Source organism: Lichenostomus cassidix, chromosome 1, assembly GCF_008360975.1.
Source record: "Lichenostomus cassidix isolate B80296 chromosome 1, HeHo_3.0, whole genome shotgun sequence".
Lineage (NCBI taxonomy): Eukaryota > Metazoa > Chordata > Aves > Passeriformes > Meliphagidae > Lichenostomus > Lichenostomus cassidix.
Window position 1 is genome coordinate 17434125 of NC_139479.1, and position 25316 is coordinate 17459440.

Below are 25316 nucleotides of genomic sequence, written 5' to 3' on the forward strand. Positions count from 1 at the left end.
AGTACTACATAATCCCTTAGGGATTTCACAAAAGGAGGTCCACTGATGAGAGATTAAACTCCGAAAGCCATTAGTGTATGTGGACAGTAACCCACCTCACTGCAGATTTTGAGTAATTAATGTACAAAATGTCCTGAATAGATTGACTATAGAACCACCTTGAACTGATAAATCATTCTTCAAAAATTACCGCAATTTTTTCTTCTGATTGTTGAGCTACTTTTAAACTGATGGAGTTCATGTTTCAATAAACACCAAAGAAAGTTACCCGTATGCATTAGCAGCTGTACAAAACAAAATGTGTTGCTGAGTGTGTTTATGATGAGTTTATGGTTTCCCTTTTGTTTTGGCAAGGATGAAACCACAACATGTAGAACAGTAAATCTGCTTCCAAGTCAAGGTGGTTGATCTGTTGCTTTCATCAGTTGCAAGCAGGGGAGCCTCTTCCAATGTTGCCACCATTTCCTGGTTTTTTCTATGATAATTTTATACTTTGGATCTGTTACATAGGTATATATGTATGTAACACTGGTAGGCTTTGTTCTTGCCAATTCCCTGATTCCTGAAAGGAGCACCTAGTCTCTCACATTATGCTCTGTATTTCTACTCACTTAAATTCTCAATATGCTTCACAGCAGATTAAAATGCAGCAAGCTGAAACAGTCCTACTCCTGACTTCTGTAGCAAAATAAATAGACCTGGTCCCCTGCAAAGTTACTGCTGTGAAGTGGTCATGGGGGAGACATATTTGGTTTTGAGGGGCAGATTTTCCAAAGTGCTAAATCTGTCGAGTCCAGTTGGGTTTTCAGATGGGCTCAGCAGGCATCAGGTACCTCTCAAATGTCAGAATTTTTCAAAAGGGTTCTTTCACCAGCAGCTCCCATGGAGAAAATGGGCTTTTTCTCTGTGTAAAGAAACTTGCAGGAAAATGCTGCTGCTTCATTTTGGGGTATAAAATAGAAGATGACTCCTCTGTTTACTCTCTGGGCTGGATCTCTTACTTTAATACCTTACATGCTTGGCAGGCTTGTAACATTTGCTTCTCCCTCTAGGATTCCACCTGGACTTGATAATGGTCATCCTTTATGAGATGCCCTAGGTGCAGTGATTTCAAGGCAACTGCCACAGCTTGAAGCAGCTGAAGTGCTATCAAAGGGTCTTTTAACTCTTCCTTCTAGTAATTAATTACAAAGCCTGAGGAGATAAACCATCATCTGAAGGGCTTTGGGAGATGCTGCTATTGCTAAGACTGAGCAAGGGAAGATCATGAGCATCCTGCTTTGGGTACTCAAGTTCTCACTCGATATGCTTTGCACTGCCATGGTCTGGGAAAGTATCTGCATCTAACTAATAGCAGATCATACTTTGAAGCTAAGAGGTTTTTTCCCTTTACCAGAATTTTAAAGTGCATGTTTCTGGGATGTGTTTTCAATGCAAGGACCTTCTTGATGTTGTACTGCGGTTTTGTGGAGTACTTGGAGCAAGTTGGGCTAGGACTACATGCTGTCTGTGTACAGGGCTCCCAATACTTGGGAAAACACTGGAGAGCAATGCTGCTGGAGCACTTGGCATGAGCAGTGAGGTCTGTTTTCAGTTTGAGCACCTAAAGCAGTCGTACGTGAGTGGTGGTGTCACACAGGTGTTGGTTTGTGTTTCCCACCTCTGTGGCAAATGTGGACAGCCAGCTATTTTGGATTGCAGTGTAGCTGAGACAATTTCCACAAGCTAATGTGCTTTATGAATAATTACTAAATGATAAATGAAAATTATTGCAAATTATTTATAGTTTGCTAGATTGTATAGAATTCCTGTTCTATCTTTTAACTGTTTTCATGAATCCCCTGCCTGATCCAGGCAGTAATTCTGCGCAGCTGATGGATTCAGTGTTTATCTGACATTTGTTTCTCTGCACCCAGATGAGTGGCTGCTGCCCCAGTTTTTTTAATTGGAATTGGAACAACCCCCATGTTGATGGAGATAAGAAATAAGTCAGCTTTATGCTGTGTATCAGCAGCCCTTATCAGAGGAGAACACCATGAAAGCTGAAGCAAAATGTTTAACAGATACTTTGCAGGGCTGCAGGACAGATTGGATGCATTTTAAAGATGAAGGTTTACAAATTATTACAAATGACAGGGTTTATCTTGCAGGCATTAAATTAAATCAAAACGTGAGGACTGGGCAGGCAGATTTACTGAGGTGGAATAAATAAGAAAAACGAAATGCCGTTTTGCATCAGCAGTGAAGGATATAGATCCTGATACATATTAACAGAGACAAGAAGTTTCCCTTTTCATTTAACTGTGAGAAATACTACCAAGTTGCAAAATTAAAATGAAAAAAAAAAGAAAAAGAAGAAAAAAAAAAATAAACCTATAAACCTCAACTATGGATGACCATGGTGAATTCACCAATTACACATGGGATGGAAGAAAGCCATTATACTAGGGTGTAGTTTCCTTATATAAATACATATGATGTTCAATATGCTGTGCTGAGGAATAATGAAGACCAGTTTGAGCAGCTGTACCAAAGGTCCCTTTTAATTGGCTCTTCCCTGCTTATGTGCTCTTCATAAAAGAAGAACTCATGCTCACTAATAGCTGTGAGCTTTATTATTTTCATGGCATATGAAGCCATGTTTCAGCTTTTAAGCTCTAAACAGACAAGTATACACTAGTCAAAAATAGAAAGAAAATACTTTCCTTCTCTTACACTATTGCATCCAGTTGTACAGTTGTGTTTAAGTGAAGCTTTAAAGTGCAATGTGAGAAAGGAATGAATTGTCATGCAGTTTATTTCACTTTTAGGAAAGTTATTTTTACACAGTGAGCTTATGACATTTTGATGCATCACAGATGTATTTTTCATTACAACAAATAGAAAAAAAAAGTATTTTTAAAAATATGTGTTATGATCATCAACCAAAATTTCACATATACCCACTTAATGTTAGGCTCACACAGCAGTATCAGACCTGTCAAGCCATTCAAAGATTTTTAGTATGCTGCATGTTTTTCCCCATTTTAAGCAGTTGCTTGGTATTTCAGATCCACTGGCAATAATAACTGCTCTAAGTCCCTGAAGAATACGACTGTAGGAAGAGAGGTCCAGCCCAGGGAGAATCTGGGACACGCGATATTCTGGGGATAATAATTTGGCAGGCTTAGTGATTTAGGTTTTAATGAATAGGATTTGGTTTCTAAATAGGAGGGGGTTGAAAAATACTCAGAGAATGTACTCATGCTGGTCTGAACAAGCTCATGAAAGCAGAAAACCTAGACATATGTGCCATGGGATATGGTAACGGGGGGTGGGGGAAACCCAGATGGCACTGTACGCGCACAATGGATTTTGCAGCAGGAGCAAAGGGGCTAAAGAGGAGAGCAAAGAAGGGGGGAGGTCTCCTTCTAACCCCTCCCCATTTTCTGGCCAGCCTTGCTCTTCATCCAGTGTTCATCACCAGACCATCAATGACCAAACAGCACCCTCTTTTTGCTCCTGTGGACTGCTTCTCAGCTGAGACAAATGAATGTCAAAATTGTGTGTTTTCTCTAAAACCATATGATAAAGGCAGCAAGCATGAGGATGTTGAGCACTATGAATTTTATTACAGCCATTCAAGATGATTCATCCCAATGAATATTGAACACCACAGTTGCATGGTGTGACATGAAAACATTGTCAGTTCTGTAGTTGCTGTGTCTGTGCAGGATTGAGGACAACCTGATCCTGACAGGAGGCCTCAAGCTGTGGGTGAAGGGTATTGTAACCTAGACCATTCCCAATTGCATTCCCAATTGCAAGGGAATGCAATTAGTGCAGTTAGTTCCTCAAAAAGCCAAAGGTAAAGAAGCCCTTTATACCAATATCCTTTCCCAGCTCTTCAGGGTACAGAGTTAAATTCTGATGGATATGGACTGTGGGCCAGGGTGGATCTCAGCAAAATCACCCAGAGATACTCTTCAGCTTCAAAGGTCGTGCCAGGCATGCACTAAGGGCTACCAAACAGCCATTGCTAAGTAGCTCTTTGCAGAGCAGTGGAAAAACTGAGATTCCTTATGGAGTTTGAACTGCCTCCTAATGAATGGAGCCCTGTTAACTGCAAAACCAGAAATTGCTAATTAAAGAAACCAACTCTATAGAATATTTTCATTTACAGAAATGATGCTACAAAGTTTACATGCTGTCTCTGTGTTTCAGGATTTGATGTTTGTACCACAGCAGACAGGTGACTTCACTAGCATTCCCCCAGGCTAAGGGAGAAAAGGAGCTGCCTGCTCTGCTGCTCTGAGCAAATGCTTTTTGTGCCACTGCAGGGGAAATCTCAAACTGTGCGTTCAAGCTAGTAGGATAAAATCTTCTTGAAGTCAAAGGATTGGTTTAGATGCTGTTGCAGTGCAAATGAAGAATCCTTTTCTTTTTGGAAGTCTTTGCAGCCCATCATTTTTAATTTTTTATTTTTTAAAAAAATCTGAATCTGTTACCAGTGTCCAGTAAGTAGCTTCAAAAAATCAGGGAGCAGACATTGGGGAGGCAGAGGACAGGAGGTATGTACTACTAGTGAAGAATTTTGTTGTTTTCCATTTTGTATCCAATTCAATTATTATGGTATTCCTTGTAATCTCACAAGCAGGATTGTTCTTCTCTGAGCAGAAGGAGATTATATCATCCTGAGAGTGTGCAGTCATTTTGGAACAATACTTTCAACACATTTTGAATTTTGCTATGCTCATAAGATGTGGAATTTGTCTTTCCTAAGAGGAAGGGTAAGCCATACAACATGGAATAATGTCTTCTGTGGAAGATTTACTGATACCTGCTTGCTGGTTTGTGTGTGAGATGCAGAGAGGGGAAAATTACCAAACCATAAAGTATCCTTTAGAGAGCCATTGATATTAAATTTATGTACAAACCCCCAAAAGACTACTTTAGTATTGGAGTTCACTTGCTGATAAAGAAGACAAACAAATTCTTGGTTTAAATCTCTAGATTCCAGCATTTGGATTCAAGGCCAAGATTTTTTCTCTTCTCGACGTATGCAAATGTAGCTGTGCCAAATTCCTCATTGCAAGAGCAGCAAAACAACATGGAGAGGGACCAGGAGAGGGACCAGGTCCAGGACCTTCCAAGCCCCTCACAGGCTAGAAATTTATGGCATTTCTACTTCTCCTGCCCCCTGAAATTTGTCTCTAATCTAGTCTACAGCAGGTGGGGTTTTCATCCTCACAACCTTCACTTTCTCAGTGTGCCCAAATGCTGCTGAATTGGATTTACTTCAGCCACAGATGATGGTTGCTTTCTCATTTAGACATTTCAGAGGGGGACGCTGGTGCATTTTGAATAAAGGTCTCAGTCCCACCCTGACAGCTTTGACAAGGTTCCAGTAGTGGTTCCAATGTAGGTTCAAGTGTGGTTTGATGTTATTTCACCAGTGGCCTCTTCCAGGAGGCTCAGAAACCTTGTGCCAAGGAGTGGGCAATGAGTGTGTGAGTGAGTGAGGTGAGGTACTGCATGTGGGGTCTTGTTGCTGGGCTTGCTCTGAAAAGACAAGGAGAAGTAGGACTGCTCTTCTTGGTCATAAACCTGGAATAAGTTGGTTTTAACACACTTGGTCCAGATTTTTGGATGTGAGCAGAGGCTATGTGAAATAAAGCCTACTTTTTTTTTAATGTAAGAAAGTAGAAGAGCAAACCTTTGTGTTTGCCCTACCTTTACATAAAGCAATAACCTTTTTCTTTGACAGCATTAGAGTCTTTAAAAAACAGGTAATGTGTTTTTCTATGACTTTGCCTTCCTTTACTTCTGGAGCAGAGCTTTTTGTGATGGACAAAGAGAGGGAGACATGAGAGTGGGTGGGGGTAAGGAAATAGAGAGTCCTTCCTTATGTGTTTTAACTCAAATCCTAGGTGGAGTTTCAGCTATTCAACCTTTATTAACACCTTTTTGAGCATTTCCCTGTTGATGGTCCCTCCTAATCCCTCCCTTGGTCTGTAAGGTTATGTTGTTTCACTTCTGAAACTACAGTGTGTTTTTTCTGGGCTCTTGTTTTTAAAGTTAAATGACTGAAAGTACTGAACTAAAACTTGCTGGTGACACTGACTTTTTACCACCTAAAATTGGCAGTGATCACCAGACCAGAAATGGAAATTGGCAGGTACCACTGGATGTACAGGAGTTCAAGGCCACACCGGTACCATCATGTGCCAGCATTGAGAGGCAATATTAGTCCTTTGGGGATTCAAGGTAAATAAAGGGCTGGGTGAAAGGGAAATGAAGAGTTCAGAAATGGAAGTAGCATAAACTTAATGCTTTGCACTAGTCCTAACAATTTAAGATAAACGTTCCTCTGTTTTTCTTGTTTTGTTTGTTAAGGCTGTAAGGAGTCTACTTCTTTTGTATTAATACTTGACATAAATTTGAATTTCGTTGTTAATGCTTGAAAGACAATAATGGGTGGTGAGGGACAGCTTCCTTTTTTTAACTGTGCTGCCCAATTTCTTCAAAACTGTTTACGGATGAGATGAAATAGTATGGGGGTTTATGCAGATGAATCTATCAGACTCATCAGCCACAAAAGCAGAAACGACACTAAAGCAGTGACAGCACATCTGACTTACTGGTATCCTACAGTATGCTTCCTAGACAATATTTGGTGGTTTGGTTTGCATTTTTCCCTTGCTAGAAGCATTAAGTGCATATGTCAGAGTCTAAAGGAGTATTTCAGGTGAGGCTGTAAAAATGGTTTGGTGATTCTACATGCCTGTCCTTTTGATATCTGGCTTGAGACCTCAAAAAGATCCTATTTAGTTTTTCTGAAGCTTTATTTTAAGGGTCTGTGGGAGAGCTTAGTTTTGAAGCATCTCAGAAAGGCACCTGAAATCAAGCCTATGATTGATTGCATTGGAAAATTCCAGTCTGACTGATGGATAGCACAGCAAGGGATATATATGCTCAGAGACAGCCTTTGCAGATAGCTCTATCCAGAATCCTCTTCTCTTTATGGAGCTGATTGACTGAAGTCTGCTTGACAGCTTGTTTGCTGGAGACGCCTGCCTCCGCATCAGAGACTTTAATAGCAATGCAGGGAAATATTCACCAAAGCCTGCTGCCTCATCCTTCCCCTTTCCATTACATTTTCATACTCTTGTGCTTTAGGATTCAAATGTTCATGTATTTCAAATGGCTTTTTTTCTCCCCAGATACCTAGGTCACTAATTATGATCTCTGTCTTCAGTATCAATATTCATTTTGACCATGTTTCTGACAAGTTACCGGGGTGACAGGTTTGGGGCTGCCAGAAGACATTTCCAAACTTCATGTTCACTGCATGTGGGATATTTTACATGCAAAATAAATGCTTGAGGAAGGAGTGGTAGATTATGAATGTTGGCTCCCTGGGCTGTGAAGGACATGGAAGAAGCAGGCTAGACCCTGGTTATCAGGGTCTTGGGCCCCTTCAGCTCTCCCCAGTGATGAGACATGTCCATATGTGCTGGCACAGATGAGCCAGGACATGGAGATGCACAGCCTTCTGTTAGAGCAGCTGGGAGTCTGGCACCTAAAATGGTGCTAGAAACCCTTGTTTAGGCAACTGAACCCCATTCAGTGTGCCTTGGGAATCTTTCTGGGCTAACATGTAGGTAAATGTGGTGCCTGTCATGGAGGAGCTGAGGATGAAAGGCTTGTTGTTGAAGGAGTAAAAAAACCCACCATCAAAGCCCAGAAATGCCAGTTCAAGGGAAGATGTTTTAAATGGCTGCACTTAAAGAAATGAAAAGTCTTTCATGCAGCAATGAAACCTCTCTGAACAGGTCTTGAGTAAAACCAACCTGCCAGTGATGAATTAGCCACTGTGAAAATGCTGGTCTTTGCTCCTTTCCCTTAGACTGGAGAGCAAATGTCACTTCAGTCCCAACACAAATCCCTGCTATAAGATGCCTCCTCAGCACTGGCCTACACCTCCCTGCTCCCCCATGGCACTGGCTGCTGTGCTGAGATGACCTCTGCTCTTTTAACAAGCCACTGATTTCCTGGGTGCCTTTGTCTCCTCTGTCAGTGTCCAAATGGATTCACTGTGAGGGCACCTCTGTGGCAGTCCTCATGGCATTCACCTCTTCTCCCAGGGTCTCCATGTATAACATGATCTCACTTCCCTAATTTAAGCTTGAATCCAGCACTTGACCAACAAGGGAAGAATCAGCGTGGGAGATTCATGGCAGTGCTGGAGCCAAGACATCCTCAGAACACCTGCAAGCTTAATGAGCCTTTCAAAATGCCTAAAACAAAATTTTTCCCAGAAAGCAAAGTACCATCTTTTTCTCTAGAAAGAGAAACTTTGCAATAGTTGTTTAACATGAGCTTAGCTGTAGGCACCATTCCAGGTTGGGTGGGTGTTGTTTGCTTCATATGAATTTTTTTTTTTTTTTTTAAACTTGCTTCCCCCAGATGCTGGGAGGTGTTTCAGCTGCTTTCTGAGCACATAAGAGCATGTGAATGTGGAGTATCTCACTGTAACAGCCTTACCACTCCTTTGCTGAAACAAGCTCAGGTTTTGGAAATAATGTGGTTGGGACTCAGCTGCATGAAAGCTGTTGCAGGGCAAAGGACTTCAGGTCCTTTTCAGGCAAAGTTCAGGTTTCTTATTACTCCTCTTGTTCCACAGCTGGGTAAACCCATAGTTGGGTAAATGTCTGGGAAGATCTTTGATCTGCAGTTATCTCTGAAATTGAGAATTTACTTCCTGAATCTGAGGTAAATTTACCTCCTGAGATCTGCCAGGCTGGAATACACACACACACACACACACACACCCACACACCCACACCCACACCCACACCCACACACACACAGGTTTTGGCCCTCAGCTCTAGGGAGAGAGAGGTTGTGCTTCTTGTTTGCTTCTTTATAGCTTAGGCAGGAGTCAACTGGGGAAGCAGTCGATAGCAGTGGCTGAAATCCAGTGTGACAAAAGTCTTGCTCTCCTGCTGAGTGCTGAAGGCTGGTGGAGGGTGAGGTGAGTTACAGCTGGCAGAAGAGTGGAGCTAGGAGATTCAACTCCAGTCTTCCAGGTAAGATATTCACCTTCGAGTAAAGTAAAAGTCAGCTTTAAAAATCACGTCAGCCAAGTTACAGGTGGGTGTAGAGGATGGCTGTGTCCAGGAAACAGAAAGATCCTTACAGATTTTCACAGAGATATGGAACTGAAATGCTTAGGTGCCTTTGTATTTCTACATTGGGCTTGTCTAGACCTTCAGGCATTTGGATATCTTTGGCAGTCTGCTTCATCTCTTTTTACCTCTCTAGCTTGAGTTTGTCCACAATTACCCCTTGGGCTGGCATCTATTGAAGCAGCAGTTCCTGCATGTAGACCCTACAGAGCATTTCTCTAAGACAAAAATAAGGGAAACAAGGGGAGGGAGGCCAGGACGAGGGCAGAAAGCATGGAGGATCTTCAGACATGTTGAGCAGTGAGTTGTTGATGTATCAGCTGAGAGTTACAGCCCCAGTTTGGACCAGCAGCTGCCCTTGCTGGTGCAATGTGTTTGAACTTTGAGCTCTGTGTGCCATTGAGTGCTTCCACATGCTCAGGCTGCCCTGAATCCCAAGGGTTATTTTGGATAGTAAAATACTAGAACAAGTCTCCAGGAGAAATAACGCCAAAGCTTATATCAATAATTCCTGATCTGTCCCTTATGTGAGAAGTCTCTTTTTTAAATCACTAGCTTAATTTTTTCCTGTAGAAATTAGCTTAGAGCTAAGAAATATCCCCCTCAAGAATTCCCATTGAAACCTGCTTGAAGTAGGGCCTTTTCCAAAGTATAAATTAGGTATTTTTTTTCTGCTATGGATTACACTGTTTTTTATAGGCCAAAAGTAAAACAGAGAAGACATGAATTAAAATGAAGTTCTGCCTGACATTTGTCCAAAAGCAATAAAGCTGGACAAGAGCAATTCTCTCATCCCACCACCTCATGGGGCAGCAGCATTCTTCCTGTGCAGGTCTGACTCCTTTCTCTCATACAGCAAACACCTGCCATGGGCACTTGCAGTAAGTATGGATGTAGGGATTCCTATTCTGTAGATTCCACTGTCTGAAAAAGATGACTTCAGAACACCTGTGAGCTTAATGAGCCTTGCAGAGGTTGGAATGATGCAAATGGGGAGAGTGTGTATTTCACTAAAGTTGAAGAAGGTAAGCTAGATAAGGCATGTAAAAGACCCATTCAGATCATCTGTCTTTGCATGAAACAGGTTTGGTTCCTGCAATGGGAATTCATTTTTCTTCCTATAAGAACTGCTGATTTAGGAAGAAGAAATTTGGAGAAAAATAAAAAAGAGGGTTATGATTACTGCTGTCTGTTCTTAGAGTCTTCTCTGCATCATTTAACACCATCCAGAAGAAACAAATCTTGCCTTGGTAAAACAGCCTTTTCTCCAATTTGAACATAATCTTTTATTTTGTGAGAGGAAAAAAAATAGCTTTTGCTGTGGATGAACATTGATAACCTCTAAAAGGCAGTTTGGTTGGTTGGTTGGTTGGTTTTGGGGTTTTTTGTTAATCATGGTAGAAAAAAAATGTGCTTGATTTTAAAACCTGTGCTTACTGTATTTTTGCTGACAAATTCAGGAGTCACTTATTATCGTTACTCACACAGTACCCCAGAGATATATGGTGCTCTGTGGATTTGAAAAAGGGTCTGCTAATGGTCCTTCTAGGCTGTGAGATGCTGTGCACCAATTCTCCTGCTTTCTCTGTGTTGGTTTGCAGCACATGATGTGTGAGCAAGGACTTTTGGTTCTCTGCTATGCAAGAATATGGAAGCATCTAACTGATAACAGAGAATAAATACCTTCTCAGAAGAGGGGAACTAGCTGTATGATGATGCTGAAGCCAAGTATCTTGTATCTAAACTAAGAATAACTGGAGAAGTTGCAATTGATGCTGATGACTTTCAGAAAGGAACTACTTGTTCTTCAAGTAGCTCTTAAATAGTAGAGATTGGGATAAGATTTACTGGATGGATCTGACTACCCCAGATCTCACAGGTTTTTTACTTGAAAGAAGCATCTTATGGCTGTGTTCTCCAAAGGTCATGTCCCTTCCATCACAGGTACTCCGCTGACCAGGAAGGAGCTATTGATTAACAGCCCTGGAAGAGGGGAATACAAATACAGTGGGGAGATTATCAATCTGGCTAGACTAAACTGCACTTGCATTTAGTTTTCTGGGTCTCATGAGTTAATTTTCAGTATAAGTTAATTTCACAACTTCTTGATTGGGTAGGACAAAAAGGCTAAAATAGGAAATTTTGACATTGAAAGGAAGTTTTCTGTGGAAGACCCTTCAAGAAGTTTGTGGGAGGAGAAGAAAGGATTTTCTCTATTTGACCTCATCACTTATTTAGTCTGTTTAATGTTAATCCAGAAGTGTGGTGAGTGAACATTTATTCCAAATAGTAACAGCACTTTTAGTTTTGTGTCATGTTTTGTAAATCAGCAAAATTTAAGATGAACAGGAATTGGAAAGGATAGAGCTTGAACAGAAACTTCCAGGTGATTTAATGCAGAGGCTTTTTATTTTAGTACTCTTACTAAAGCGTGGAGAGAAATTTGTCACAGGCTTTAAACCTACCCTTGTAAGGTTAAATGTTTTATTTTGTTGTTGCCACTGACCCTTGGCTGCAGGTGTGGTTGACAGATGTGAGAAGTTACCTTATTGCTGGGCTTGGTCTCATGCAGAGAAGAAAAGGTAAATTTCAGTTTTGCTTCTGAGGTATTACTCTATTCCCACATCCCTCACTGCTTCTCCTGTGGCTGCCAATCATGCAGCAGGTAGGAAAATGTACATTCTAGCATGCATAAGCCATTCAGAATGGAAATTTTGAAAAATACGGTGGGTGGCAGACAGTAAAATTGGCATTTGCTTTCATTGACATAAAGTTCATTTTCTGACAAAAATTCATGGTGGTTTAGGACTCCAATGGTATTATTCATGCTTGGTATTGGGTAATCTTCAGCACTGGGGAAGCAGGAGGTGAATGTCAAGTACTGAGCTGTCTTCTTACATCTATTTGTGAATTGAGACTAATGCTACCAACACTGGGCTCCTGTGGATGTGTGGTAATGAGACTGATTTACATGAGATGGCTGCATTTAAGATGTTATCTAGTGGGTTTTTTTCCTTGGGTTTCTTACAACCTTCTTTTTGTTAAAACAGTTCATCCCCACGTGCTCCCTGAGCTGTGGTGATGAAGCCAACAGAGATTGTGGTTCTGTGGTGGAAGATGATGTGCAATTTCTGCTATGTATTAACTGGACTGGTATCTAACATGCCAGAATTTCTTAAAAAGCATTACACAATTACAGGAAGTAAGTGATGAGGAGAAAATGATGCCCATTGCTTTATCTTTCACGGAAGGGGAAGAAACCAAAGAGTGGGAACTAACTCAAAAGACAGCCACAGGATCCTGGAGGTTTAGCTCCCTGAAATGGAAAGCTTTTCAAAGCTCCTTTCAGGTTTTCTTGGCCCCTCAGTTTTTTTTCCATAGTGTTCTTGGCTATGGCCAATGGTTAGCACCTGAGAGGCATTGAGGCACTAGTTCAACCTAGGAGGTGTTTGGAACATTACAGGATGGGCTGGTTTTCTATCCAGGAGGTGTGAATATTCTTTCTTTACATCATGTTTTCGATGCTTTGCTTTTAGGGATGGCTTTGTGAACATCTGCCTCTCTCAGCTTCTCAAGTCTAGGCTTCAAGACCTGATGTATGATCTATCCTAGAGCAAGCCCTAGGAATACTCAAGGAAGCTACCTGATCCTATTGCATTGTCTTTTCTCATTTCCAAAGCACAGATTTGACCTTAGTAGAATGAAGCAGTGTTTGAAAACTGCCTCTTTTTCTTTTTTATTTTTATTTTAAGACCACTTTCCATTAATTCTCTATTACCTTGCTATTCAGAGTTTAAATCTTTAAGCTGTACTTAAAGTACCAAAGGAGGTTTAGCCACACAATCACCATTTGGCATGGGAAATTGAATGGCTAAGCCCCTGCATATATGCAGTAGGCTGTACACTGCTGGGCAGATTGTATAATTGTTCTTCATATATTGAGCAACCAATTGCCAATTTATGTACCTATGTAGGTTCATCCTTTACCAATTTCCTGTGACTGATAGCTTTCAGGAGATTAAAAGAATAGCCGGTTCCTGTTTCTCTCTCTTCTCTTTATTTTTGTCCTTTAGCAAGAATATTTGTGTGTGTGTGTTTAATAGCATTCATTCCCTAGAGAATAATCTCAGTCTTTGTTTTAGCTGGCCTCCTTCTGAGAGTGTGTTAAATCTGTAGCCAAGATCACAGGCAGCTCTGGGCAAATCATTGGGCTGTTATTAACCTGCCTCCATGGCAACTGCTGCTCGCCAGCCTGAGGACAAAAAATGTTTTTATTCTGCTGAGTTGCACAAAAGGTTCTAGTGATGCCTTGCACAAAATGGCCATTGAAAGGGGAGATGCAGTGATGTGTGTTTGTGCTGTACAGTTTCATATTTAAATCGTTTTGCACTGTTTCATTGGAAGCAGATATACAGCTGATCAGTTCAGTATTTTGGCCATATGGAAAATAAAAACTAGCAAAAAATTGGAACTGAACTTACTTTAATACTACTTATTTTTGTCAGCTTGAGTTCACAGGCCTTCAGCCTACAGTTTTCATCAGAGCATTAACAAGTTATTTTGTGAGCATAAACTAGGCAATCATCATCCAGGGGTTTCAGTTGTACCGTGTGAAGATAGTTGCTGACTTGGAGTTAGAGAGAGAGAACATAAAGGTTTCCTGGAAAGCTTTCTAATTGTTTTCAGAAATCCTCTGCTTTGCTTCAGTGCTTGTTTGGGAAGCTTGGTAAGCGTGTCTTAGCTCTTGATGAGCTTCAAATTGTAGCTGGTTTTGAAAGCTGCTTATAGCAGTACTGTTTTAGGCTTGTGTTAAAATGATAAAATCGGCAATATTGCTCAGGCTAGGCACGGCTTTAATCTGCTCATAAAGAGTGTTCACAGTGGGATCTGGAGGGGAGGTCTGGCAGCCCCAGCACTGTGATGAGGTTGTATCCCGCAGTTAGTTACCCTCTGGCAGGAGGCTGTGAAGCTCTGCTGTCAATTTGGGTGCAGAATGAATATGTATGGATGGATGCTGTCTCTTGGAAACATGCTGGTTTGGGATGCTTCATGTGCTTGCAAGCTGGCTGTGTGCTATTTCCAGGTGTACCAAAGTCTCTCTGATTCCTGCTTTAGTCTTGGGGTCAAGGTGGGTACTTTTCTCTGCTCAGTAGTTTTCTCTGCTCAGAATAATGTGGTTGCTTTAGACACTTTTGAGGGTGTCCCTTGGCTTTGTTCTACACTGAGAAAATGAAGGCCACCAAAATTCTGTGATGCCTTTTTACTTGGACTGCAGAGGAAGACAAAGAGTATGGCCACAAAGACAATCTGTGCAGCTGCCAGTTGCTGAGAGATGACAGGGGGTCTGCCACTGTTGCCTTGTGTTTGAGGGTCTGTGGATTAGTGGCAGATATTGTCATGTGTTTGGGTAAGAGATCCAACAAACTCCTCAGGGCAAATGATCTGCCAGTGGCCTGGAAAGCTGGCTTGGCGGTGTGGGGTATTAAACATCAATCCTGGGTCTACACCAGTTTTTAGTTTTGTCGGGCTGCTCCCATTTTCTGAAACCAACAGATTCTTTTTTTGGATCCTGCCAGTCTCTTGGTTTTGCTTCCAGCTGTTTTTATTTCCTGTCTTTGCTAGGATCTTTCTGCAAAGCAGTCTGTGGGATCAGCACGGTTTAGGTGATCAACCTCTCCACACTGAGCAATGATCAGGCATTTGGAGTGTGGCCCAAAAGTTGGTTTGTTTTGTGCTGAGCTGGGACCACATGCATGTTGTCTGCTGGGTCAGGGCATGGTGTTTTACTCTTGGATAATCTTTCGTGGCTAATCCTGCACCAGGTGCATGCATTTCTTGGATTAACTCTAGGAGGTTTGGGCCTGACCTGGGAGCAGATGCTGCGGAGGCGAGCCAGCCTCATGTATGGCTGCTCTTGCGTGTGAGCTGCTCTTAGGCAGATTCCCCAAAGCAGAGGATTGCTCTGCAAGGTCTGGTGTCTGAACTCAGCTCTGGACCTCTGTGATAAAATGAAACCCAGAGATTATTTCCCCTGATAGTGTGCATTTGGATTTTGTTTGCCCTGTCACTGCTGAGCTGCAGTGTTTGTTCATTTGGCAGTATTTTTGTCATGAAGATAGTTCCTACTGAGTGGACTCCAGCTGTGGGTTAGACTACAAAAACTTCCCAGGCTTGTTTCTATACAATTAAATCTTGTCTGCAGTTAGTGAAGTGGTGTTTCATAAGTCATTTTGATGGTGATAGCTGCTTAAGCCTGACTAGGGCACTTGCTAGTGACTCTCTAAAAGAAGAGTCTCTCACTTATGAAATGGGAAATCTTTCAATTATCAGCTGCATATTATTCCCCAGTACCTCACGGAAGTGCCTGCTCTGCTGTTCATTCATTAGTGGGAAAGGGAGTGGGATAAAAATAAACTTGCCTCATGTGGTGGCTGGAGACTTGCTGATCTTTGTGAGGAATGTTTTGGGTGGGAAGATGTGATGTCCTCATTTGCCAGCTGCCTCCTTGCCTCCCAACGCTTTGTCTGCGTAGCGCCTTGCCGTATCAGCAGTGGCTGTCCTGCGCCGTGCGACGCTGGCCGCTCCATTAAGCGTTGTCTTAATGGCTTGTGTTTTGCGCAGTTGTATGAAATGCACATTAATGGAGACAGCTTAATGCCATCACCCTGAAGTAATGAATTGGTATGGATCGCCATTACCATTATAGCGCAGTTAAAAGCTGTGTTTGTTTCCGATTTACATTTCCCAGCTTTCTAAGCAGATGGGTTTTCAGGCCACGCAGTTGGAAGGAACCTGGCAATTCAGCTGCAACCTCCTTATTACAGTGTTCATACAAATAGCAGCTCTGGGGGGGGTGTTTTGTTAACTCAGACCAGCTAAACAATGCATTTCAGTTGATTATGCTACTGCAAACTGTATTCAGGGATCACTGTAAATCCAGTGTATCCTATAAAAAGCTGGAAATGTATGGTCTGTGTAATACAGCTTCATACAGCTGCCCTCAACAAAAATTGTTACTCTTTGGACCTCACTCAATTTTTCTGTTGCTAAAGGATCTGATATATCCTTTATCTGATGAATCCCTATAACCTCATATGGATCTATATAAAATGATAACTTGGGAGTTGTGGTAGATTGTAGGGTAGTTAAGTTTTGCAGACCTAAATGTAGTCATCTTCCAAGGAAAGTACAAAATATCTCCTACTTTTCCAAAAGGCTTCACTGTCTTGAGTATTTGCCTTTCTGGCTCCCAGAGTGTGGCCAGCATAGCTGGGGCTCCTGCCCTTAGTAATGCTGAAACATGGTGAGCTCTGGATGAGCAGCTGAATTGCGATGGATCACTTTAGACAGTGATTTTTTTTGCTTTTTCCATTTCATAGGCTGTCTCATCGATCTCCTCTTGATCCTATAAAGACAGGAGCACTCAGCCCACTTTCTGGGCTTTGAGTCCATAACCAACAGATCTGTAGGTCACTGCTTTAGAGGGTGATGCTGTCTTGTACCACCTATAGATTTTTTGCTTAGCATGTCAATGCCTGGGCCTTTTATTCCCTGTGGCTTTTACCAAGTGGAGGACGAATATTCTTTTCCTCATAATTTGCTTTTTGCTCATGACATTTCTTTTGCTTTCTCTCTTCTGCTTAGGTTGCTTTGAATGTTGCATTAAGTGCCTAGGAGGAGTGCCATATGCTTCGCTCGTGGCAACCATTCTCTGCTTCTCGGGGGTAGCGTTGTTTTGTGGCTGTGGCCACGTGGCGCTCACGGGAACCGTGTCTATCCTCGAGCAGCACTTCTCCACGACTGCCAGTGACCATGCTTTGCTGAGTGAAGTGTAAGTATGCCTCCCATTCCCATTATCCATCATAACACCCTCATGCTAGATGAGTAGGAATGGAGTCAAACCTCAGCCTCCATCCCTGAGTATTAGGTTGCTTGTTTTTGTAACAGCACTCGGTCATTTATTGGTGTTCACACACAAAACTGAGGTGTGTATCCAGGTATGCCTGTTTATACTGGGACCAGTACTATTCAATATCTTCATTAGTGTCATAGACAGTGGAATTGAGTGCACCCCCAGCTGGTTTGCAGATGACACCCAAGCTGAGTGGTGCAGTTTGCTTACCTGACAGAAAGGATGCCATCTAGAGGGACCTGGAAAGCCTTGAGGAGGGGGACTGTGATCTCATGATGTTCACCAGGGGCAAGTACAAGGTGCTGCACATGGCTCAGGGCAATACCCAGTATCAGTTCATGCTGACAGATGAAGGGGTTGAGAGCAGCCCTGCCAAGAAGGGTACTGTTGGATGAAAAGCTGAACATGAGTTGGAATCATGCACTTGCAGCCCAGGAAGCCAATTATATCCTGGACTGCATCAAAAGCAGCATGACCAGCAGGGCAAGGGAGGGGATTCTGCCCCTCTAACTCTGGTGAGACCCCACCTGGAGTGCTGCATCCAGTTTTGGGGGTCCTCAACACAGGAAAAACATGGACCTGCTGGAGTGAGTCCAGAGGAGGCCACCAAGGTGATCCAAGGGCTGGAGCACTTCTTCCATGAAGACAGACTGAGAGTGTCAGGGCTGCTGAGCCTGGAGAAGAAAAGGCTCTGGGGAGACTACATAGCAGCCTTCCAACACCTAAAGGGACCTACAAGAGAGCTGAAGAGGGACTTTTACCAGGGCCTGTTGTAACAGAACAAGGGGTAATGATTTTATACTGTGAGTAGATTTAGTCTTTGTTGATCACATAAAGTTGGAAGGGATGTCAGGAATAACAAGGAAGCATGGTTCTGTCCATACCCCTTCAGAAGAAGCTGGACTGGTATATGAGTGAAAAAAAAAGAGAGAAAAAACTGGAAAGATCTGCAAATGTAGCCTTTGGACATAACCACTGGTGAAATATCTTTTATGTTCCTAAGGCTTCTCTGTGAGGCCAGAGGCAGGCCTGGAGTGCTTTGGGTCCTGTGTCCAGCAGCCAGCCCAGCTGTGTGTGGCTGTGACAAGGGTCCCTTGGGACAAGCACTGTGGGCATGGCACATATGGGTAGCAAGCAAGACATGGCTTTTAGGGTGATATTTGAAGGCTTTGGTACCAAGGCCCTGTGCAGCATACTTAATTCTTCTTTTCTATGTAATTTCTGTTGTCACTGACTCCCTTTATATGCTCGCAGGCACAGACCAGTTTGCTGCATGCCCTCTGAGCACTCTGCCAGTCCCACAGCACCATTTCGGGGCTCTCCCCCTCCATAGGACCCTCTCTGCCCTGACCTGCTCTGGGACTGCTCCCCACTGGGGTCCCCCCAGTGCTGGACACACTCAGTCCCTGGATGTGGCCAGCATGTCCCCAGCTCCAGGGACACAACATTTAGTGAGAAACTGCAAGCAGCTGTTCTTCAGCAACTGGGTAGCAAAACACCCTGTGCTTGCATCAGTCTCCATTTGAGCAAAATAGAAGAAATTTGCAAAAGCAGCAGTAACAGGCAGCAAGTTTTATGTTTGGGAGAGTTGTTGACAATGTTTCTTGTCAAGTCAGCACCAGCAGCTGGGGAAATGCATAATTCCTACCAAAGCAGCTCAGGGCTTGCCTCTGTGGAGGAAAGGGGGTGGCAAGCGGGGGTGTTAGAAAGGGGCAAATCATTTTAAGGCTACAAAGACATTAAAAAAAAAAATTAGTAATTAGTAAGACACCCTTTGGAATAGACCTTTCTAACCAGTTTTCCTATTACTAGTTTCTGGTAGCATGCACTGAGTCTCCCCTGGACTATTAATGATGGTGAAATTATTTCTTCTGTACTCTCTCAAATCCTGAGTTAATTTTTTTTTTTTGTGCTTTATAGCACAGGTGCAACAGATTTGTCCTGTTATTTTTAATCAATTTTGAAAACAAACATAACACTTCCCACATAAAATTTTAAATGAGCAGTATCCTATTTTGATACAAGGGTAAAATTTTCTTTAAGCTGAAACATTCAGATGCTCTTTGGAGATCTATCCCAGCAGCTACTTAGCACAGAATGGCAAGAATTGGAAAAAAAAAAAAAATCTGAGGAAAATGTATTTATCCTTAGAAAACCAGTAGTGTGGATGTATAAAATTAACCTCTCAGTTCTGTGCATAGTGTCATCCAAAATAACCATCCCAACAATGAAATTCCTTTTAAGAAGTTCTGGGGAAGGTGTGCTAATACAAAAATAAGACTTTTGGAGACCAGAAGTATATGGAATATCTGGCATTCTGGTCTTCTGAAACAATTAGCTTTAGATACAGAATCTGATTGATAAAATATTTAGAAATTATTCTTTCCATTTACCTATTTTAGCTAAAGGAAAAATACTGAGTGTCATTGCAGATGGTAGATTTTTAAAGAATCAAGAATTTGTCAAATAACATCTGAGTGAAGTGCTTATACCATGTGCCCTGAGATGATCTTCCTCTGGGTGGTTCCAGAGTACCTAAAATGGAAACATTTCCTAAATAACTCTTACATTTTTTAAAAATTTATCAACATTTTGAGGCACTCAGCAGTGCTGTGATTTAAAGCGCTGAAGCTACCAGCTCACTTGGAACTATCCTTCCAGGCTGTAGAGCAGCCTCGGGAGAAGTCACTGCATGTTTGCTGAGTTTTGTATCACACAAGTATTGCTGAATTTAGAAATTTTTGCAAACTCAAGTTAATTGGATTTCACAGGTGGAAATGGTGAATTTCAGGGACTGCTTCCTTTCCCTAAGCCAAAGGAATCACCACAGAGCCTGGTAGTTCAGCTGGTTGTCTCCAGGCTTTGCCATTTCAAAGCCCTGCATTGTCCCTGTCAGACATTCCCAAGTTAGGTGTCAGGATCAGTAAGAGGAAAAAGAAAACCTCCATAGTGGAGGCATAAAATTGCAGCTTTAACCTGGTGATTAACACCAGTCAGTGTAAGGACTGCAGCACCCACAGGGGATGCTCAGGTGGGTGCAGGACTAATGCACATCAGGACTGCTTACCTGGGAAGGGACACAGTCATGCCAGTGTTTTCCTGCAGTCTGCTTGCTTAAAATGCTAAGGAGCCCTGAACTTTGTTTTTAGGAGTTGTCTCTCATTTATTATAATTTGAGTGGACTGACTTTGTTTTTATAGGACTGAAATCTAATTATATAATTTTTTTCTTTTCCATTTTAGAATACAGCTAATGCAGTATGTAATTTATGGCATTGCATCATTTTTCTTCTTATATGGAATAATCCTTTTGGCGGAAGGTTTTTATACAACAAGTGCTGTGAAGGAGCTGCATGGAGAGTTCAAAACAACAGCCTGTGGCCGCTGCATCAGTGGAATGGTGAGTGGGATCAGAAATGGGAACAGCAGTCTTTGCTGGCTAAAACCTGTTGGGCTCAGTTTGACTCCTGAGTTTTGAACAGCAGAATATTGCTGCCTTCTTTGTTTAACTCCTTGTGAGTGGTCAGGGTCAATCCATGTCTTTGTCCTTCTTTGAACTTCAAGGGTGCTTGGTCAAATCAAAATGCTGCAGGTGGGCTGGGTGGGGGCTGCCATGGCCTCTACTGACATAAAGCTGAACCCACTGGTCTAAAGTAAACTGGGGAGACTGCTAATTTTAAAACACTCAATGTGAGCCAAAATGAAATTTGTGCTTTTAAACATGGAACACTTCAGTGATGCTTAAAGGCAGACTGTAAAATGGCTGTGGTTTGCAGAGCTATTTAAATATCAAACTGTAATGGCTCTGACTTCCATAGTCAATTGTGCTTGAGTGTCTGGATCCTTCAACAAACAGGAAAGAATGAATGAAGCTTCGCAACATCTTTGCACTTGAATCAAGTATTGATTTGCAGATGGCAAAAGGCAGACAGATAGAATAGCGAGGCTTTTTCCCAAAGCCGAAACACTTAAAGCCTTAGAGTTCCAGCCATATTCTCTTCAGTATACTTCTGTGTTAGAACAAAATTGTAAGCAAAGTTTAACTAAAAATAAAACTTCAGATTCTCACCCACGTTGTCCCCAAGGGCACACTCTGCAAGAACAGCCATAACTATGTTTCTGAGAGAAGATTTCAAAGCTATTACTGCAAATCTGAATTCAAAGCTCGTAGTTATGGAGGAAGCTAAGCGGTATGACAGATCGCCCACGGGAAAGTGTGGGTGAAAAGAGAAGAGGCTTTTGATGTGATTGTTGCATTTTAATATACAGTCTATATCCTGTACTTAAAAAATATGTATTTTCAGCTGGTTAAATACAAAAGAGATGCATGTTTATTTTCACGAGGGTTAGCAATTTTCCACTGTGCTGTTGGGTACTTACTGAATTTTTCAAGAGCTAATAAAAATAAGGCATCTGATAATTTTCCAGTTAAGCAGCTATTTGCTCACTCTTTTTCTAGCAAGTGTGGTTTTCACCAAGGAGCAAAATTAGATCTAAAGCAGTGTTTTCAAAAGAACCAAAATCAAGTAGAAACATACACATCCATGCATCTCATCAGCGCAGACAATTGCTTGTGCAGTTGAGTAGCTGCAGGCACATGATTGTCAGCTGCTTATACAAATACCAGTGTGACACATGGAAATATGGCAGAAAAACGTGTTTTCATGTTTGCCCATATTTGTCCACACAATCAAGGAGAGAATTTACCAGCTGACTAATGGCTTGGAGCTCTGGTAAGATGCATTAGTGTTTGGTGGTGACAGAAAAAGTGTAAAATCTTAGGGCTAGAACAAGGTTTGTGAGGAGACAGAATATTTAACAGACTAGTGACTGCAACTGGGCACAGGCAACAGGCTTTTGGACATACAGAGAGTGATCTTTTGCCACTTTGGTCAAGAGCTCCTCCACTTCTTCTTTTGTCACATTGCTGAGCAAAGTCCTGAAAAGCAGTCCCATCTTGAATAAGGTTGTAACAGAAGAGAGACTTCCATCTTCCCTAAATTGTTTGTCTTGGCTCTGATAATGTAGAATATCCATTTCCCACAGTTATCATATTAAATGTGAGAGTGAGTATATTGTTTCCTGGCTATTTTAGGAGTTAAAGGCTTTGTGCACTTCCTCTCATGCACACGTCCACATATATGTATGCAAACTCATGTTTTATTTGTAGTGTATCTACAGAAATCTTTTAACCTGGTCCACTTGGTCCTTCCCAAAATCCAAAGAGAGGATTCTCAATTCTCACACAAAACATAAAGGACTGGTATATGGCACTATCTAATATGAAATAGGGTATTCCAGTGAGTTGTCTATAGATTAAATTCTAACTGGGATTTTATGGGCCATAGTTCTGCAAGCACTTCCACCTCCCCACACACCACCTCCACTGACTGAAACCTAACCAGTTCTTCAGCTTTTGCTCTAACACTTGCAGGGTTATTTGGCATGTCTGGAAAAAAACAATGGGGCTGCACAATTCCACCACCACAGCATTAGCTTAGTCTCTTAGTTCTGGGTCAGAGTGAGAATCCTCCCCCCTGAGAGCCTTTCCCATCCTTGCTGTTGTCCTCTAGCACACAAGTTTTAAGTAAGATAGTAGAGCAGCAGGGCTTTACTGGAAGTAAAGCCTTTCCAGTCCACCTACAGCTCAGAGGGAACAGCTACAGCCAACAGTGAAAAGAGAACCCAGGAGATGTAACAGCATTCCCCCGCTTTCCAAGTAGGATCCAAATCCTAGTCTCACCAGGAGGAGGGAGCTAGGAACTGATGCCAGGGCTACTGTTTCACCATAACACTTAGAAGAGGAGGGAAAAGGGAAGGGGCTCAGTGGGAGGAGGAAGCTGGAGATTTCCAAAGCAATCAGTGCCACATCTTACAATCTTACCAAAGAAAATGAACATATTGTAGGTTTTTTTTTTTAAAGAGCAAACTCAAACTAGCAAATTTCAGTGGACAAATCCATGATTCCCTAAGGTGAAGTAAGTAATTTTCTGCTTGGCAATGCATATTAGATCAATTGAATCCTTCTGATCTGCTGTTAACCGTTATGGTATGTTTGCAAAAATACGTATTTTCAAATGTTACATTCCAAATTGATTTCAATAAATCAGGGAGTATAGGGAAGCTCTGTGAGCATTGATTCACTGTGTGGATTTGATTTGCAAGTTGTGTAGAAATGCTAGTACGTTATAGCTAATTTAAAAAAAAAACTCCTTAAATTGATTTTTGTTGGAATTTATTGGTTTTAGCCTACAACCAGCATCCCTGCTTAGCTGAGAACCTTGAGAAATCAATGGGCTGCTCTTTCACGAGGGCAATCTGTTTACTCAAGCAGACTGAAGAAAAAGGAAATGTCTGAATTACTTTCTCAGTAGCACTTAAACTATCAAAGTATTTGCAATGAGAATACTGATTTTGTGTGCTTGGAAATCAGATGTTTTCTTACTTCAATTCTGAAAGAACGCTTAAAGATTATTTGGAAGCATTTTTAAGGAAAATTTAAGTAGTCTTTTCAAGGAATAAACACAAAGTGTTTTTGTTTTCTCTGCCCAGTTTGTTTTCCTCACCTACGTGCTTGGAGTGGCCTGGCTCGGGGTCTTCGGCTTCTCTGCTGTGCCTGTCTTTATGTTCTATAACATATGGTCAACTTGTGAAGTCATCAAATCTTTTCAGACAAACGTGACAGTTCCAGGGGACCAGATCTGCGTGGACATCAGGCAATACGGTACTTGTTTTAATCCTGATTAAATGCTTTATCCTTTCTCCTCAGTCTGTCTTCAGTAGTTTTGTCTCAGCCTTATCAGATGAATCAAATGCAAAAGCATCTTCTGTCTCTGAATGTGCTATTACTTTTCTAATTAATTCACATTACACTGATCTCTTTCCAGATGCAATCAATTTAACTGAACTGACAAGTCACTTATCTGAAATGATTTTGTAGCGGTTTCCAATACTGTAATATTAGGTTTGAAAATAGATCAGCCTCAAAATAAACTGCTTGGAAACAGTGCTGAGAAATAGATAACCAGATTGTGGATTTTGAACCCATATGCATATATTCTGTTCTTTCAGAAAGCTGTTTTACATTTAAAGATGAAGTAAATGTCTGAACGTTGCTCTGACAATTACTTTCCATTAAAAAACCAAAAACCTGCAATTAAAAGTCTGCCATAACTAATAATGAATTATACTGCTTTCTGATGACACACAGAAATCTGAGGGAGCTGGGACAGTAACTTAAAATAGGGTCAGGCTTTCATTTCTTACGGTGAGTTTACTGAAGTTAATACTTTCAGCTTCCCTTGTGCAAAAGATCTTTTGTCACCATTGCTTTTGGCTTCATTCTAGCTAGCATTTTCTAGGAATGTTTCTTTCTTTGGACTAAGTCATTCAAAGCTGAGAAAATGGATTCAAAGTTGAAAAAGTAAGAAAGCTTGGCTTTGCTCTCCTGTCTGGGTAAGTCCAGTAGAAGAAAAGATATACTGATTTTCAAAAGGAAGAAGTCTTCAAATCAGTTAAACATTTGCATTCTATTTTAGCAGCTCACAGCAAGAGGCCGGGAAGACATTTTCTTCAGCAGCAAAGCCTAGGAGTGAAGGGAGATGTGCTCCTCCACCTTCCTGCTTCTCCTGGCTGTTTTGCAGCTGTATTAGTGCTGTGTAGGGCTGTATTGTTCCCGTGATCAGTAAAACCATTTGGGTTTCAATGCATGATGGGAGAGAGCAGCTCCCTAACAGACAACATGTGTCACTGAACTTTCCTCACATTTTTGGGTGGAAGTGGTAGCTAAAAGGCTGGAATTGTATATAGCAGTTGCAGAGAAGAAGCTGACTTGGAAGTAAATCCTATAAAATCTTTTTGAATGCTGTGCCAGCCTGAGATAATTTCAATGACCTGCTGCTTATAGAGTTGCTAATTCTAACCAGCTGAGTTGAAATGCAAAGTTGCATGGGGAAACAAACTGGGTTTCTCTTAATTCATACGAGTTTTGCTTAAGCTTTACATCTGTTACAGGCCTAAAAGTTTATATTATTTTAAATCTGCTAGAGTCTGTTGACTTTTCAGACTTTCAGTCACATAGGAAAAGTAACTGGGAGTATATGAGGTGAGGCAGACTGAACTTTCTTGTAGCAGTGTTCACTTGATGCTTTTTACCTATTGGAACTAAACCAGAAAAAAATCCTGTAATTCTTCCCTCTAGCTCTATATTCACACCCTTCTACAGTAGTTTCTTGT

At 41.6% G+C, this 25316-nt stretch overlaps 1 protein-coding gene across 4 annotated transcripts in view; it reads left to right on the forward strand.

Moving 5' to 3' along the window:
- Window positions 1–25316, forward strand: part of GPM6B (glycoprotein M6B) — a 109702-nt gene that overhangs the window by 78699 nt on the left and 5687 nt on the right. For 2 of the 4 annotated variants that reach the window (XM_085051894.1, XM_085051886.1), the window contains exons 2-5: window positions 6127–6246; window positions 16815–17001; window positions 20325–20481; window positions 23634–23805. In XM_085051894.1, coding sequence (XP_084908020.1) covers window positions 6127–6246; window positions 16815–17001; window positions 20325–20481; window positions 23634–23805 — 636 coding nt within the window. The remainder of the gene's footprint in view (window positions 1–6126; window positions 6247–16814; window positions 17002–20324; window positions 20482–23633; window positions 23806–25316) is intronic. The other 2 variants (XM_085051911.1, XM_085051903.1) reach the window with 1 other exon arrangement.